Below are 18,754 nucleotides of genomic sequence, written 5' to 3'. Positions count from 1 at the left end.
CGTTTCCCCTGGAATCTTATCTTGGAAGGCACTAAGAACATTCCCACTGAACTCTTCCTTCCAGATCAAGCAAACTGCTCTAGAACTGTTTAAATATCTATTCATTGTAAAGGCAGCAGAGTTCCATGTGCCTTTTGGTGCAAATTTCAAGGAATGGTTCTTGACTGGCTGAAAGTTCTAGCACAAACTTGGAGTAAGCAAATGTGATGTCATCTTATATACAGTTCACCTTGGACCCATTTAGTGCAGAAATATCTATTTAGATTTACAATAATCTACCATGGTCTCTCCCAAGTGGTGCTTCTCAAAATCCTTCTAACTGGAGATGTTGGCTAGGGAATTCTGGGAGATAAAGATCCATATATCTTAAAATGTCTAATGCTGGTCTAGAATTTCCAGTTAGTCCTAAAGAAATCCCAAGAGGTTTTACTGAGCCATGCAAAAATACAGCATGCATCCAAATAAAGAGCCCCTTACTCATTCTTAGAAAGATAGATTCCACTGCAGGAGTAGAGTAGTCCCTTCGGGACTTTAAATGGTTCAGCATGGTTTTTCATTATTTTAATATGGAATGTATTTGGTTTCTGAAAGCACAGGCTGATAGTTTCAAACTGTTTTTTTATTGCTAATTATTGCTGTGCCGTGAGCAATCAAGGAGGAAAAAGGGCTGAGTTAATTTTTTTAAAATAGCTAAACAGAGGCAAATCTAATAAAACAGTTTCTGCAACACAAACGGTTGCAGACTTGACTCTAATTCAGGATTTCTCAAACACAAGCTAAAGGCCATCCCGTCTGGGGCTAATGGGAGTTAAGGAAAACATTTCTAATTCAACTAAATGAGAAGATAAAGAATTACAGAGGGGTCTAATGAAGGTTCAAGTTTTGCTGTAATGAGAAAATTCAACAGTAGTGAAGGAGTTTGATTAAAAACCCAAATAGATTTTTTTTTCCTGATAATACTTATAGAAAAATTAGTACATTAATTCCTTCCTTCTAAGACCAAAGACACATGACAAATCTGTACCTACTTAACAAAAGGTGGAACTTTCATATCTGAGCTGTGCTTTGCCAAAATAACACAGTGGAAGGGACCTGTAGAGATTGGTTGAGTTTGGGAGACAATTAAGGATATGTAGTTGTTAGTTTACTGTACATAAAGATATAGAAGAATCTGAAATATCAGATTATAGTTTTGATGTACTGGCAGTGGTGGTGATCAATCATAACTTCCATCCTTTACAAACAAAGAAACAATCAAACAAACAAACAAGCTCCTGGGCTCATGATGTCTGAGAAGCTTCGGAAGATTCCCATCCAGGATCTTATGTGTTTTGGTGAATGCATGTTATATACACTGCTCAAAAAAATAAAGGGAACACTCAAATAACACATCCTAGATCCGAATGAATGAAATATTCTCATTGAATTCTTACAAAGTTGAATGTACACAACAGCATGTGAAATTGATTGTCAATCAGTGTTGCTTCCTAAGTGGGCAGTTTGATTTCACAGAAGTTTGAGTTACTTGGAGTTACATTGTGTTAAGTGTTCCCTTTAGTTTTTTGAACAGTGTGTATATTGTATCTCTTTGATTTCCTGCTCTCTGAATCAAAACAAGACATGCAGCATTCAATAAAAATTTTCTGAGATGCTGTTTCTATTTTCCTATCATTGTCTCTTTGCTAAATTACTAAAAAAAATAAAGAGTTGGCAGGATTCATTTCAATTTACAAGACTAATAGAAACCTTGGTGGGGAAGGAAGCATCTGCAGTGATGTATAAAACGAACTGTCTTATCTTCCTAGTTTCTAAGCAAAAATGGTGCCAATGCTGGGGGTTATTTAGCATACCTGTGGTCTTGATTATGGCCTCCTGGAACATTCTTTCTTCATGCTCCTTAATGATCTTGGGGCCACCAGTAATGACACAATCATAGCTACCCGTCAAGGCATAATCGATACTCAGCCGCAGCTGCCTTAGAAGGGTATTGAACACCTCCAGCACAGTTGGTCCTAGAAGCAACACACAACGCATCTTTGGAAAAGAGAACATTTGTGGATTTCTTTTCATACTGACTCCAACTCCAACAGAATGTTGGATCCCAACAAAAAGAGGATATTTCTTGCCTAAGGACTTGAATACATCTATATTGCAAAAATGAGAATTCTTGCCCCATAGATTCAGGTGAGATGAGTTTGCTGGCCAATCAAGGACAGTAATCCCATGGTCATTGAAGCAGGTTCTTTTTCTGCCGTCAATCTTCTATGTTTCTATATTCTAATTTTTTGAGTTTCACCTGTAGGTTGATCCGTACATTAACTGGCTTTTTGGGAAATTCAGTTTTTGGAACTGAAGAACTTTGATTTTTGAAGAGAGAACCCTTTTGAGGGTCACCCAGGCTGCTTACCAACAGATCCAGAGGCTGCGATAATGGCTGCTTCCGAGAGGACCTCAACTATCCCTGCCCGCACAGTGGCCGCACTTTTGCTGTTGGCATCCAAATGGCTCAGGAGCTGCTGGATCACCAAATGGGAATGCTGTGGCTAGAAAAAAAAAAGCTAGAGCAGATCTGGAAATAACACGAAGCCCTGCCTATAAATAATACCATGAGAGGCATCGGAGAAGTCGAGTTATGGAAGCCAATGATAAGGGTGCTGAAGTCTTCACACTCAAAACTAAGTAGCAAATATGTCAGGTCACTGCACATTTCTCCCTTCTCTACCTCCTAGGTTAGAATACTTCACTTTTTAATGAAAACAAGAGACCTGTGATTACATAGAATGGCAGGACATGCACAGAAAGTTATTTTGAATGACATTCATTCATTCATTCATTTATTAGATTTGTATGCTGCGCCTCTCCGAAGACTCGGGGCGGCTAACAACAATATAAAAAGACAGTGTAAACAAATCTAATATTAAAAACAATCTAAAAAAACCCAATTTAAAGAACCAATCATACAAACAAGCATACCATGTATAAATTCTATAAGCCTAGGGGGAAGAGAAATTTCAATTCCCCCATGCCTGACGACATAGGTGGGTTTTGAGGCGCTTGCGAAAGGCAAGAAGGGTGGGGGCAACTCTAATATCTGGGGGAGCTGGTTCCAAAGGGTCGGGGCCGCCACAGAGAAGGGTCTTCTCCTGGGTCCCGCCAAACGACATTGCTTTGGCTTGGATGCAGAAAAGCTTTACATGCCTCTATCAGTATATACCTAGAGTCTTTTGTCATACCACTTGATCATGGGGGCATATGTGGTTAGATTGCATGACTGGACTAGTTCATGTATCTCAGAATTCATTTTTCAACTTAAAAAGTATATGAGAGCATTTAAACCTCCTTAAGGAGAGAGATTCCATACTGAGTCATGGAAGCTGAGCCCTTTTAGATTCACGCACATTGCACTTGTTGTAGGAGCTGCATTAGCTCTTAGTTTCCTTCTGGGTGCAATTCAATATGGTGGTTATCATTTTTACTACATTGCATGGGCCCATATTATTTGCAGGATGGTTTCTCTCTATAGCAGTGGTTCTCAACTTGGGGTCGGGACCCCTTTGGGGGTCAAATAACCGTTTCACAGGGGTCACCTAAGACCAAATTTCTCATGGTGTTAGAAACTAAAGCTTCTATTCTGGTGCCTTGGAATATATTTTTACAATCCGTCCAATCAGGCGTTTACAGCGGGGGTGTCCCTCTGACCTTCCTGTCAATCGGCTTAAAGCTCTGTTGGGATAATTGGCGCTAGACTTATGGTTGGGGGCCACCACAACATGAGGAACTGTATTAAGGGGTCACGGCATTAGAAAGGTTGAGAACCACTGCTCTACTACAGCATCCGCCCTTCCTAACAGATTGGCTAGGTAGCCATTTTTCAATAGGCAACATTTGCCTGAAATGTTGCTCCATAGTGGGACCTCAGAAGCATACATTTTTAGTGCCTGCTGTTCTTTTATACCAACCCAAGATAACCTCACCCCATGATCTGGCAGGTACCCAATCTTTTAGCATTCTGAACCTGGCTTTCTATCCAGACACCAGGTTAGAGTGAGGGTGTCTTGGGTTGATTGTTGGGACATCTCAAGGGGATGAACAAGGTACAAGGTCTTGGTTGTGCTTTTTAGTTTTTTCAAAAAAATATTTCTGGAGTTTTATTGTTGCTGTGAGTCACCCAGAGTTGTCTAAGACAGGTGGTCATATCTATGTTACAAACAAGCAAACAAACAAACAAACAAACAGTGTTGTTTCTACTACGGGTCATGCAAAGTTTGGTGTAGTGATTAAAGTGTTGGCCTAGAAACCAGGAGATGGAGAATTCTATTCCATGAAAGCTGGTTAGGTATCTTTTGGGTCAGTCACTCACTCTCTCTCTCTCTCTCAATCCAACCCACCTCAAAATGTTGTTGTAGGGAAAACACTAGGAGAAAAGAGAAGGGAGTACAGTAATACCCCGGTTATTGCGTCCCCGACCATTGCGAACAGGGTAATTTGCGATTTTTCAACCCGGAAGTCAAAACACCATCTGCGCATGTGTGCCCTTTTTTTCTATGGGCACGCATGCGTAGATGGCGCCCGGCAGATCAGCTGCTGGGCGGCTTCCCTGGGTCTTCCCCCTCTTGCTGGCGGGAGGGCGAGCAGCGGGCATCAGCAAGGAGTTTCCCCACCGCCCACGCAAACTCCTCGCTGCCGCCCGCCCTTCGCCCGCCCACGCCGTTCATTCTCGCCGCTTTCGAGCTGAGTCCTGAAGCGAATTCGCTCCAGGACTCAGCTCGAAAGCGGCGAGAGCCAGCGCGGAGAAGCCGTTCGCTGGGGCTGGATCTCGGCGCTTTCGAGCTGAGTCCTGAAGCGAATTCGCTCCAGGACTCAGCTCGAAAGCGGCGAGAGCCAGCGCGGAGAAGCCGTTCGCTGGTGCTGGCTGTCGGCGCTTTCGAGCTGAGTCCTGAAGCGAATTCGCTTCAGGACTCAGCTCGAAAGCGCCGACAGCCAGCGCCAGCGAACGGCTTCTCCGCGCTGGCTCTCGGCGCTTTCGAGCTGAGTCCTGGAGCGAATTCGCTTCAGGACTCAGCTCGAAAGCGCCGACAGCCAGCGCCAGCGAACGGCTTCTCCGCGCTGGCTCTCGCCGCTTTTGAGCTGAGTCCTGGAGCGAATTCGCTTCAGGACTCAGCTCGAAAGCGCCGAGATCCAGTCCCAGCGAACGGCTTCTCCGCGCTGGCTCTCGTCGCTTTCGAGCTGAGTCCTGGAGCGAATTCGCTTCAGGACTCAGCTCGAAAGCGCCGAGATCCAGTCCCAGCGAACGGCTTCTCCGCGCTGGCTCTCGTCGCTTTCGAGCTGAGTCCTGGAGCGAATTCGCTTCAGGACTCAGCTCGAAAGCGCCGAGAGCCAGCCCCAGCGAACGGCTTCTCCACGCTGGCTGTCGGCGCTTTCGAGCTGAGTCCTGGAGCGAAATCGCTTCAGGACTCAGCTCGAAAGCGCCGAGAGCCAGCGCCAGCGAACGGCTTCTCCGTGCTGGCTCTCGCCGCTTTCGAGCTGAGTCCTGGAGCGAATTCGCTCCAGGACTCAGCTCGAAAGCGGCGAGAGCCAGCGCGGAGAAGCCGTTCGCTGGCACTGGCTGTCGGCGCTTTTGAGCTGAGTCCTGAAGCGAAGTCGCTCCAGGACTCGGCTCGAAAGCGGCGAGAGCCAGTGCCAGCGAACGGCTTGTCCGCCGCCTGCCTGCCCGCTAGCGAGGAGCCGAAGATTGGGGGCGGCGCGGCTGTTTTAAAATGTCGCCGCCGGCATGGGGGGCTTGCCAGCACCCCCCGGACCCCCAACCCGGGGTTGGGGGGCTGCTAGGAAGCCCCCCATGCCGGCGGCGATGTTTTAAAACAGCCGCGCCGCCCCCAATCTTCGGCTCCTCGCTAGCGCTGCGGGAGTAAAAACACCATCTGCACATGCGCAGATGGTGTTTTTACTTCCGCAGCGCTACTTCGCGAAAACCTGCTCGTTGCGGGGGGTCCTGGAACGGAACCCTCGCAACGAGCGGGGGATCACTGTACAGTGGTACCTCATCATACGAACTTAATTGGTTCCAGGAGGAGGTTCGTAAGGTGAAAAGTTCGTAAGATGAAACAATGTTTCCCATAGGAATCAATGTAAAAGCAAATAATGCTGCAAATCCTTCAGGAAAATCCCAAACTTTAGAAGGGAGGTGAACAGAGGGCAGGGAGGAGCAGCTAAAGGGGGTGGGTGGAAGAAGCAAGGCTAGGCTAAAGGGTGAGTGGGAAGGAAGAAAGGCAAGGGGGGTGCCCCTCCCTTTTCTTTATTCAAAAGCCACCATTTCAGTGCCTTTGCAAGCACGTTGTTCTCTGCAAAATCTTTCCTTCAAGCTGCCCCTCCCTTTTCTTTCTTAAAAAGACACCCTTTCAGTGCCTTTGCAAGCACGTTGTTCTCTGCAAAATCTTTCCTACTCCAAGCAGCCCCTCCCTTTTCTTTCTTCAAAAAAGGGGAAAAAAGAAACCCCTTCATCCCAGCAGCAGCTGCTTGGGTTCGTAAGGTGAAAATAGTTCGGAAGAAGAGGCAAAAAAGTCTTGAACACCGGGGTCGTATCTTGAAAAGTTCGTTAGAAGAGGCATTCGTAAGATGAGGTACCACTATATTATGTATGTGAGCTGTCTTGAATTACTTTAAAATAATAAAGGCAGGAGAAAAAGCAATCAATCAATCAATCAATCAATCAATCAATCAATCAATCAGTATTTAGGTTGCTTGTGACTGATCAAGGGAAGTTCGGCTCTGAAGTTTAAGCTTTAAACCAAACTTCCTTATGCTGTAGCAATAGAAAGATAGAAATGCCTTCTTAATGCAGATCTCACCTGAATGGAGTACATGATGATCTTAAAGCAGCGGATTGCAAAGGTATTTGGCTCCCAAAGCGAGTGGCTATCTAAGTGGCTTTTGGGAAATAAGAAGGAGATACAAATTTAGCAAACCTGATGCAATTGACAAATCAACTAAATTCGAAAGACAATCATTTTCAAAGATTAACAGCTTTAAATTAGCAAATGAAACCAAACCTGGCTATTTTTTTACAATGTAAAGTGGCCACTCTTCTATGACTACACTAGACTAGACTAGACTAGACTTAGAATAGAACAGAATTCTTTATTGACCAAGTGTGATTGGACACACAAGGAATTTGTCTTTGGTGCCTCAGTGGTTAGAGTGCAGTACTACAAGCTACTTCTGCTGATCATCGGCTGCTAGCAGTTTGTCAGATTGAATCTTAGTAGGCTCAAGGTTGACTCATCCTTCCATCCTTCCGAGGTGAATAAAATGAAGACCTAGATTGTTGGGGGCAATATACTTACTCTCCGTAAACAGTTAGAGAGGGTTGTAAAGCGCTATGTGTTGTACATACTCTTGATCAGTTGGAGGATGATGAAGATATTGAGGACTCAGATTCAGATAGTGTTTATGAAGTAGTGGGGGGCCAGGGTTACAGGTAGTAGAACAGGTGGGAGGCCAGCCACAGGTTGGGGCTATGAGTTCAGGATCTAGTGAGGGAGAATTAGAGGCACGCTGGGTTAATCCTAAATTCAGAAGAATTCAGAAACGTAGAGATCAACGGTCTGGAAGAAGATATTAAGGAGATGAATGGGTTAAATAATTGAGTGAGGTAATTGGCACGTCATGGGGCTAGTGAAAAAGAAGGGTGGAGTTTCAATGCTGCCGAACAAAAAGATGTTGATTTTTATGCCGCTCTCCAAGTAAGCCAAGTATTCTGTGTGATTAACTGTCCGTCTGCTGTTTTTTAGTGATCATGCTTTTACTAAATAAATCTAGCAGAGCAGGAGAAGGAATGTAAGGAATGCAATTAAGAAAGATAACGGAGCCAGGAGCGATACGCCAGTATGAAATGTGTATGTATCAGGAAGAGAAGAGAATAAAATGGAGTTTCTTTGTTTATGAAATAATGTGTTTGATAAAAGTTATTTGTACTTGCTGAATTTCTACCAGAAACCAGAACACTATGAAGCGGTATATAAGTCTAAATGCTACACTTGTTTTAATGCTATCCTTGTTTTAATAAGGTTTACTATACACTATCTTGGAGTGGTGCGATATCCCAGAGGTAGAGCTTTCGCCTCATATAATCAGGAGGCTGTGAGTTTGATCTTAGGTAGAGGAAGATAATTCTCTCTCTGAGTACGCTGAGCATATATCTGCTGAACAAAACTCCATATTGGTGACAGGAAGGGCACCCAGCCATTTAAAAACTCTGCTAGCTCCATTCAGTTGCCAAGACTCCACCCTGCAAGGGATTATGGAGTGGTTAAATAATGATGACGACTAAACACTACCTTGGAGAGAAGCTGGGCTTTAATGTTGATGATTTGCACTGTAGCTGAAATACTGTTAATACTGATAGAGAACCAATGACTGCATAATAATGCAACATGACAGAAGTTACAAACATTGACTTATGGCTAAGGAAGATATAGGAAGCCACTGTCATCTTAGCATGTGAGGTGAACCAGAGCCATAACTGTGGGCTACCTTTGAAGAGCGTTCGGAAACTGCAAATTGTGCAGAACGCAGCCGTGCAAGCAGTCATGGGCTTACCCAGACATGCCCATATCTCTCCAACACTCCTCGGTCTGCATTGGTTGCCAATTGGTTTCTGGATGCAATTCAAAGTGTTAGTTATGACCTACAGAGCCCTACATGGCATCGGGCCAGAATACCTACGGGACCGCCTTCTGCTGCATGAATCCCAGCAACCGGTCAGGTCAACTAGACAATGCTGCTTGACAGGGCCTAGGGGAAGAGCCTTCTCTGTGGGGGCCCCAGCCCTCTGGAATCAGCTCCCCACAGAGATTCGTACTTCCCCCATCCTCCTTGCCTTCTGCAAGAGTCTTAAGACTCATTTAGGCTGCCAGGCTGGGGGCCACTAGACTCTAGCCCTCTGGCCGATGAGTGTGTTGAGAATAAGTTGATCGAATAGGAATGACTGTCGTTTTATAATTTTGGGGTGGGTTTTTTTAGATTTTAAATTTAATTAATTGGATTTAAGATGTTATATATTGTTCTATTTCATGTTGTAAGCCACCCCAAATCCTCGGAGGGGGCGGCATAAAAGTCCAATTCATTAAAATGGTTCATTTTAGAGAGATCACTGTGCACATGCTGAGCTGGGATTTAGCCTAATGTGGGAATTAAGCTTTTTGCTTAGACCAATTCACAGCCTTGTTAAAATTTACGGGAGTAAGATGGGATCACTTTGTGCAATATCCCCAAATTTCTTTGGAAAAACAAATAAATACGATTAGGGCGTCATTCAATTCAATTCAATTTATTAGATTTGTATGCCGCCTCTCTCTGTAGACTCAGGGCAGCTCACAACAGTAATAACACAGTATATAACAAATCTAATGATTAAAAGTCACTAAAAAACCCTTATTAAAAGAAAACATACACGCAACATACCATGCATAAACTGTATAGGCCTAGGGGGAGATGTCTCAGTTCCCCCATGCCTGGCGGCAGAGGTGGGTTTTAAGAAGTTCGCAAAAGATAAGGAGGGTGGGGGCAGTCCTAATCTCAGGGTGGAGCTGGTTCCAGAGGGTCGGGGCCACAACAGAGAAGGCTCTTCCCCTGGGTCCCACCAAACGACATTGTTTAGTCGACGGGACCCGGAGAAGGCCAACTCTGTGGGATGTAACCGGTCGCTGGGATTCGTGCGGCAGAAGGCGGTCCCGGAGATATTCTGGTCCGTTGCCATGAAGGGCTTTATAGGTCATAACCAACACTTTGAATTGTGACCGGAAACTGGTCGGCAACCAATGCAGACTGCGGAGTGTTGGTGTGACATGGGCATATCATTGTTCTATTCATGAGTCACTAAGTGTGAGGAAGAAGAAATTCAATGCATCCGGTTTTGAGAAAACATCTCCCAGGGGAAACTGAGGCAGCCGTTAGAACACGCAACGCGAGGGACTTACATGAGGACGGGCTTGATTGCGTTTTTGATATTGCCATAGGCTGCCCGACCCAGGAGCTCCCGCAAACATCGTTCAGCCAACTCTGCTGGGTTCTCTTTCTCCTTCTCCGTGGTTTGCAAAGGCGAGGGAGAACGGCTGAAGGAAACAAGGAAGGGAAAAAGAAGTAGCTGCAATTTAAATGTCAAGCATCCATTTCACAAACAAAATGCAAATAGCATTCCCTCCTTCCACCAGTTTTGCTTAACTGAAGTGCTCCTTCCTTTTTCTCTGCACATGGAATGACAATTGGAGGCACACTTTCCCTTAATAAACATTTTTATTAGCGGGAAAGGATTAAACATTTTTATTAGTGGGGAAGGATTAAACATTTTTATTAGTGGGGAAGGATTACAGTACAGGAAATGTTCATTTCTTTTCAGACAATTTCTCTTCTAACACCTGGCAGCTTCAAATATCAACCAACAAATGCTCTACCCTCCACATCGGCAAAAAGAATCCAAACCGCACATACAGACTGAATAAACAATCTCTCACTGCCAACCCACACTCAGTAAAAGTCCTTGGAATACTAATATCAAATGACCTAAGTGCCAAAGCCCACTGCAACAATATCGCCAAAAAAGCTTCTAGAGTTGTTAACCTGATCCTACGCAGCTTCTGCTCAGGCAATCTCACACTACTCACAAGAGCCTACAAAACTTTTGCCAGACCCATCCTAGACTACTGCTCATCTGTCTGGAACCCATACCACATCTCAGACATCAACACCCTTGAAAATGTCCAAAGATATTTCACCAGAAGAGCCCTTCACTCCTCTACTCGAAACAGAATACCCTACGAAAGCAGACTAACAATCCTGGGCCTAGAAAGCCTAGAACTACGGCGCCTAAAACACGATTTGAGTATTGCCCACAAGATCATATGCTGCAATGTCCTACCAGTCAATGACTACTTCAGCTTCAACCGCAACAACACAAGAGCACGCAACAGATTCAAACTTAATACGAACAGCTCCAAACTTGACTGTAAAAAATATAATTTCAACAATGAAGTTATCGAAGCGTGGAACTCATTACCAGACTCAATTGTGTCAACCCCTAACCCCCAATTTTTCTCCCTTAGACTCTCCACCATTGACCTTTCCAGGTTCCTAAGAGGCCAGTAAGGGGCGTACATAAGTGCACTGGTGTGTCTTTCGTCCCCTGTCCAATTGTCTTTCCTTTCTTTCACCTATCTTATATATTATCTTCCTTTCATATATCCTCTCCTCTAAGTTCACTTTCACCCTTATATATATTACCATATGTCTATTTTTTCCCCTATGTATTTGTGTATTGGACAAATGAATAAATAAATAAAATAAAATAAACAATGCCCAAAACATCCCATATGATCCACATCTGGAGAATCATACAGACAGTGGATGAGTCATGCACAGATCAGGCGGACGGCCTCCTCTGGGTCATTGTTGTGTCTCTGTACTAAAATTGATCTAATGAACGCAAACCATAGCACAATCTGTGTCGGAACAATGAATCACACCAAAATAGGAATTTAGAAACGTAAGGCATATCTTTATAAAAAAATCGTAGTCTCGCTGGCCAGAATTGTATACTCTGAGCACAATCACTTTCTGAGATTTCAGGTCAAAGTCTCTTTCAAGCCAACCTGCAAATTGTCAAGGACTGAACATGAAAATTTCTGCTTTCTAACTATTTATTTATTTTTAAAATTGCATTTATATGCCACCCCTCTCCGAGGACTCGGGGCGGCTCACAGCATGTACAGAAAAACAGGAAACAATAATAACAATCCAATTTTACCTTAAAAAACAATTAAAATTCTAATTAAAAACTATCAATATAATTCAGCAGTCAAACTAAGCATTCATCAGTCAGGGGGGAAGGTCTAAGAAACCCCAAGCCTGGCGGCAAAGATGAGTTTTTAAACTTTTTTCGGAAGGCAAGGAGGGCGGGGGCAGTACGAATCTCTGGGGGGAGCTGATTCCAGAGGGCCGGGGCCCCCACAGAGAAGGCTCTTCCCCTAGGTCCTGCCAGCCGACATTGTTTGGTCGACGGGACCCTAAGGAGACCAACTCTGTGAGACCTCACCGGTTGCTGGGATTCGTGCGGCAGAAGGCGGTCTCGGAGATAATCTGGTTCTATGCCATGTAGGGCTTTATACCATATTTAACTACCATATTTTTAGAGTATAAGACGCACCTTAGTTTTTGGGGAGGAAAATAGGGAAAAGGATCTGCTTACCAGATATTCATCTAGCTAGCGTCCTTAGTCTGGTCAGCTTCAGCACATTATTTTATCCCCTAGTTAAGGGCTTAAAATTATTCTGAGAGAGTAACAATGAAAGTGCTTGCAAGCCAGTAAAAGCTGGGAACATCATTAGCACCTGGAAAGAATTAATCTGAGCAAGTAGAGCAATGGAAAAAAACCTGCAAAGATTTAGGGCTTGGAAAACATTCTTCTTTGCAGAGAGTAACAATGAAAGAGCTTGCAAGCTGGTAAGAGCTGGGAACATTGTTAGCATCTGGTTAGGGCTGGAAACATTTGGAGCAAGTTAGACCAATGGGGAAAAAACCCTGCAAAAACTTAGGGCTTGGAAAACATTCTTTGCAGAGAGTAACAATGAAAGAGCTTGGGTACATTAATAACACCGGATTAGGACTGGAAAGAAATATCTGGAGCAAGAAAAACAATGAAAAGAAAAACCCTACAAAGACAAGGTTTGGAATACAGTGATCCCTCGAGTTTCGCGATCTCGAACTTTGCGAAACGCTATATCGCAATTTTTCCACCCGATGACGTCACTCTCTTCCTTCCTTTCTCATCTTTCTTTCTCTCTCTCTTTCTCTATCTTGCTTCTTCCTCTCTCACACTCTCTTCCTCCCTCTCTCATCTCTTTCTTTCCTTCTCTCTCTTTCTCTATCTCTCCCCCTCTTGCTGGCGGGCGGCGGGCGGCGGGCGGGCGAGCGGGGGCATCAGCGAGGAGCCGGGGTTTCCCCTTTGCGTGGGCGGCTGGGAAACCCCGATCTTCGTCTGCTCGCTGCTGCTGCGCCGAGCAGATCAGCTGCTGGGCGGCTGAAGGAACCTTCCCTGGGTCTTCCCCCTCTTGCTGGCGGGCGGGCGAGCGGCGGGCATCAGCGAGGAGCCGGGGTTTCCCCTTTGCGTGGGCGGCCGGGAAGACCCAGGGAAGGTTCCTTCGGCCGCCCAGCAGCTGATCTGCTCGGTAGCGCAGCAGCAGCGAGGAGCCGAATCGGGTTTCCCCTTTGCGTGGGCGGCGGGGAACGCAAACTCCACCATCTACGCATGCGCGGCCATAGAAAAAAAGGGCGCGCATGCGCAGATGGTGTTTTTACTTCCGCAACCCTACATCCCGAAAAATCGATTATCGCGAGGGGTCTTGGAACAGAACCCTTGCGATAATAGAGGGATCACTGTACATTATTGGTAGAAAGTAACAATGAAAGAGCTTGCAAGCCAATAAGAGCTGGGAATATTGTTATTAGGGCTGGAAAGAAACATTTGGAGCAAATAGAGTGAAAAAAAAAAATCAAAGACAGGGTTTGGAATACATTCTTGGCAGAGAGTAACAGTGAAAGAGCTTGGAAACAGTAAGAGCTGGGAACATTGTTAGCACCTGGTTAGGGCTGGAAAGAAATTTACTCAGAGCAAGTTAGAATAATGAAACAAACCCTGCAAAGACTTAGGGCTTGGAAAACATTCTTCACAGAGAGAAACAATGAAAGAACCTGCAAGGTAAGAGGTGGGAAGATTGTTAGCAGCTAGTTAGGGCTGGGAAAAAATAGAAAAAAACAAAAAAAGAAGGCAAGCTACATTCAGAGTATAAGACGCACCCTAATTATCAGCCTCTTTTAGAAAGGAAAAAGTGCGTCTTATACACCAAAAATACGGTAAATAGACTAGACTAGACTAGACTAGACTTCTTTATTGGCTATTGTATTGTAAAGAATCATGAGGTAATTAGTCTATTCCTGAATTACTGTACATTTTCTCCCGTTAGTTTAAAGAAAATCTTAATTATTTATATATTCTTCATAGCATGCTAACATGGCAGAATGATCTTGTCAAAATTAATAACATGGTTTGCACTGGATCACAGCAGGAAGGGTTTCCAGTGTTTTATAGGTCCTACTCTCTCCTTTACAGACAAAATCACGAGAAATTGTGTGGTTAAAATTTGACCATCTACTCCAAAGGTCAGTGTTACACTCCAGGCTTCTGGAAAGGAGTCTTTCAGCACAATGTCAGGAAAGTATTTGTGGCTTGCAGCCATAGGTTATATGTTATATGTCAGAGCAAATAGAACTATTTCTATTCCTTAAATCTTCTATAATTCTATAAGTTCATGACTTTGTTAAACCAGAATGGGAATGTCAATATAGATAAAGACAAATTTTTCATACAACACATTGTTACACTCTGCAGTTTATTATTTGGAAATACAGAGAAGGCTGCAAATTTGAATCACTTTAATAGAGGAATAACTTCTTCAGAAAGATGGTGTCAGGATGTGTTCTATTTTGTGGTCTAGAGCAGTGTTTCCCAACCTTTTTTGAGCCGCGGCACATTATTCATATTTTCAAAATCCTGGGGAACATTGAAAGGGGGGGCGGGGGGGGCGGGTGAAAGAAATGTTTGGACAAAAAACCCCTCTCTCTTCCTCCCTTTCACTCTATTTCTCCCTCTTTCTCTCTTTTCCTTCCTTCCCTTCTTTCTCTCTCTCCATCCCTCTTTCTTTCTTTCTTCCTCTCTTTTTTGCTCTCTTTCTCTCTCCCTCATTCCCTTCCTCTATGTCTTTCTCTCTCCCTTGCTCTCTCTCTCTGTCTCTCTTGCTATCTCTTTCTTGCTTTTTTCTCTCTTTCTTGCTCTCTCTCTCTCTTTCACTGTCTCTTGCTATATGTCTCTTTCTTTCTCTTTGCCTCTCTTGCTATCTCTCTTTCTTTCTCTCTCTTTCTCTCTCTCTGTCTCTCTTGCTATGTCTCTCTTTCTCTTTCTCTCTCTCTCTTTCTCTCTTGCTATGTCTCTCTTTCTTTTTCTCTCTCTGCCTCTCTTGCTATGTCTCTCTTTCTCTCTCTCTTTCTCTCTCTCTCTTTCTCTGCCTCTCTTGCTGTCTCTTTCTCGCTCTGTCTCTCTTTCTCTGCCTCTCTTGCTATGTCTCTCTTTCTCTCTCTCTCTGCCTCTCTTATATGTCTCTCTTTCTTTCTCTCTCTCTCTCTCTCAGCTGACTGCAAGCGGGAGCCCTGACGGCGGCAGCTGAACGTGCTGCTGGACGCCGTATATGCCAGGCCTGCAGCGCCATGTACGGCGTCCAGCAGCACGTCCAACCGCCACCGTCAGGGCTCCCGCTTGCATTCAGCTGAGAGAGAGAGAGAGAGAGAGCTCCCTCTTGCCGGCGCCTGGAGCTCCCTCTCGCCGCCGCCATCTCCCCGCGACTGCCTGCAGCCGCTGTAGCCGCCACCCCCCCGCTCCCACCACCAGAGCCCTCCCGCCGGGTCCCAAGGGATACTTGCTGCCGACGCCAGGGAAGCTCCAGTTGGGCGGGGTGCTGCCGGTGCCTCCGTCCTGGGGCTCCCACTCGCAGCTGCTCCCCGGCTCCTGCCTGATGCCGCGGTTTCTGGCGCTCTCCTGCTGGGCCCCAAAGAAGGAAGGCGGGAAAAAGGTGCGAAGAATGAAGCTCTCCTTCTTCCTGCCTTCCTTCTTTGGGGCCCAGCAGGAGAGCGCCGAAAACCGCGGCATCGAGCAGGAGCCGGGGGACAGCTGCGAGCGGGAGCTCCAGGTCGGCACCGGCAGCGCCCCGCCCAGCTGGAGCTTCCCTAGGAGCTTTGTGGCACACCTGGCCGTGTCTCACGGCACACTAGTGTGCCGTGGCACACCGGTTGGGAAACGCTGGTCTAGAGGAAAGTCACAATACACACCTACTAAGAGCCATAGTGGCACCATGGCTAGAATGAAGTACAGCAGGCTACTTCTGCTACTTGCCAGCTGCCTGCAATTCAACAGTTTGATTCTGACCAGTTCAAGGTTGACTTGGCTTTCCGTCCTTCTGAGATTGATAAAATGAGGACCTAGATTGTCGGGGGGCAATATGTTGACTCTGGGAACCTCTTAAGAGAGGGCTGTAAAGCACGGTGAAGCAGTATATAAGTCTAAGTGCTATTGCTGTCGTGGTTTGTTAGTAATTAAAGTCCGTTAAGACCTTAATCACGCGGATTAGATAGATAGAAGCCTAGTCATTTATTCAAAACAAGATTTCTTTATTATAAAAACAGAAAATAAAACATGTCTCGAGGGACAACATAACAAATATGTCTTCACATGGTGGAGGTAGTAAAGAGAATGGAGTGTGATGCGGAAGAAGAAGGAAGTGATGTTAGATTTGGCAGGATATTACATCATAATAGGAGGATCTTAGTAAGGCACACACAGTTAACTCTTTCATTACTAAATGTCTCTGGGGCTGGCAATATTCAGCGTGACAATTGCTACTTATTAGATATATTACATGATTGCTTAAATTAGTGATATAAACATAGAAACAAACATGAAAAAAGACAAAGTGCAAGAGATTGTAGTAGGAATGTTACAGTTCAAGCAGAAAACAAATGAATCAAGATAAAATCAGTGCGGAGGTAACCTATATCTTGATGAGCAGATGTTGTCGTGCATGTATCCAAAAGGAGAGAAAGAATTACCATTTCTCATGTCCCATTTTCACCCTCCCAAGCCGCCAGAAGCACTCTGCAGTGCTCTGCACGGGCCCGTTTTTGGCCAGCAGAGTGCTTCTGGGGGCCGGGGAGGGTAAAAACACGATGCATGGAGAGCTGGGGAGCCCCAAAGCGCTCTTGTTTTTGCCAAAAACAGGCTGTGCAGAGCACTGCGGAGTGCTTCTGGGGACTGGGCAGGGCAAAAATATGACGTCTGGAGAGTCCAGGAGGCCAAAAATGCCGTATTTGGTCTATATTATTTATTGGATTTGTATGCCGCCCCTCTCCGTAGACTCGGGGTGGCTAACAACAATGATAAAAACAGCATGTAACAATCCAATACTAAAACAAATAAAAACCCTTATTATAAAACCAAACATACACACAAACAAACATACCATGCATAAATTGTAATGGCCTATGGGGAAGGAATATCTCAACTCCCCCATGCCTGGCGGTATAAGTGAGTCTTGAGTAGTTTACGAAAGACAGGGAGGGTGGGGGAAGTTCTAATCTCCGGGGGGAGTTGGTTCCAGACGGCCGGGGCCACCACAGAGAAGGCTCTTCCCCTGGGGCCCGCCAAATGACATTGTTTGAGAGATGCACATAAATTTTCACCCACTTTTAGTGGCAGGAAAGGGTGCATCTTATACTCTGCAAAATACGGTACTTTCTATAGAGAGCAAGCTACCCATTATAAGGTGCATGGTATCAAATTTGCTAGGCAAGTCTGATGTGTTTCCATTTCTAGATTTTCACGAGTAGCAATGTCTTATTTTGCAAGAATAATATCAACAATTCCAGGTACCTTTCTGCTTCTTCTGCATGCTGAAGGTTGAAGAGCAATGAAGGCACAATCTTGTCCATATGTTGAGGGTCCCAGATGTTTGCCTGCAACTCATCGTTAACTGTTTTCCGAACCACACCCTGTAGTCCTTTGATGCCAGACATCCGGATCCTTTAGGAGCAAAAGAATAATTTTAGGAAGGTAACAGGAAATGGAGTTTTCCTTCTATTTGTATCTCTTTGTAATGCTCGACTCCTAAAGGACATGTAACTTGTATATTCTAGGGCCATGGTTCCTTGGGTGCCACACTGAAGGCATTGAGGCACTGTGGGATATTTTGCTACTTAATAAACATAACTGTTAGCGAATTAGCTGCAGCACCCCAGGATGTCACAGCGCACAGTTTGAGAACTGCTAAGGGCACTTTGAAGTAAGGACGTTTGAAAACTTTGGTGCTTGGGAGGTAGGAGCAATTCTCTAGCAATTAGAAGGTAACAACCTTTGAAAGTAATAACCCTGGTAAAAATGGCTTGTAACAATGTTTTTAAAAAGCATTTTGGACATCAAGAGCCACAGCAAAACAATGAAACCGGCAAATTCAGTGAACAAAGATTATTATGGAAGCAGCAGGCCAGTTAGAGAATGTCGAAGACCCAGAACATCCCAGTTCAAATCCTTATTTTTCTATAGGTTATACATCATTTAGCTGGCCGTTTTAATATTGGTGTGTGTGTGTGTGGTGTTTAATCTTAGTGAATTTGATGAAATCATTGTAAGAGGAGAAGGAAAGAAAACTATCCATGCTGTTCTGGGACTTTTGGGTGAAAAGGGAATTAAAAATATACTGGTAGCTAGAGAAATAATTACTAACAAATATAAAAAATGAACATTAATATTACAATCCTAGAATAACAAAGTGGAGCAATTTGCATGTACAATTTGAGCATGAAATGGAATGCATTTCTTTGGGTTCATCCATTGGTAGTCTACCCATGAAAGCAGTAAGAAAAAAGGGGATGTGTGAATGTGAAAAGAAGAGACACAACTCTGTATTTTGCAGTTACCATAATTTCCTTGCACCTGGCTATTTTAGGATTCCTGAACTGGATGATCTGCTCTGGAACATGGAAACGTATGGTAACATTCTCCTCTCTTCCTCAAAATAAGGAAAAAAAAATCTAAGCACCTACTCGAATATGTGGCATGGTGGTGAATTTCATCAGTACATTTAAAACTCAATTGAAATAACCC

The 18,754-nt window shown here is 44.6% G+C and overlaps 1 protein-coding gene across 2 annotated transcripts in view; it reads right to left on the bottom strand.

The window, feature by feature from the left end:
- Positions 1 to 18,754, bottom strand: part of EFR3B (EFR3 homolog B) — a 137,578-nt gene that overhangs the window by 38,401 nt on the left and 80,423 nt on the right. For both annotated transcript variants that reach the window (XM_070741898.1, XM_070741908.1), the window contains exons 6-10: positions 17,525 to 17,674; positions 9,975 to 10,109; positions 6,846 to 6,924; positions 2,408 to 2,543; positions 1,851 to 2,012 (exon numbers count right to left, since the gene is read on the bottom strand). In XM_070741898.1, the coding sequence (XP_070597999.1) occupies positions 1,851 to 2,012; positions 2,408 to 2,543; positions 6,846 to 6,924; positions 9,975 to 10,109; positions 17,525 to 17,674 (662 nt within the window). The remainder of the gene's footprint in view (positions 1 to 1,850; positions 2,013 to 2,407; positions 2,544 to 6,845; positions 6,925 to 9,974; positions 10,110 to 17,524; positions 17,675 to 18,754) is intronic.

Source organism: Erythrolamprus reginae, chromosome 1 (assembly GCF_031021105.1).
Source record: "Erythrolamprus reginae isolate rEryReg1 chromosome 1, rEryReg1.hap1, whole genome shotgun sequence".
Lineage (NCBI taxonomy): Eukaryota > Metazoa > Chordata > Lepidosauria > Squamata > Dipsadidae > Erythrolamprus > Erythrolamprus reginae.
Note: the sequence above shows the minus strand (reverse complement) of the source record. Positions and strands in the feature narration are given on the sequence as shown.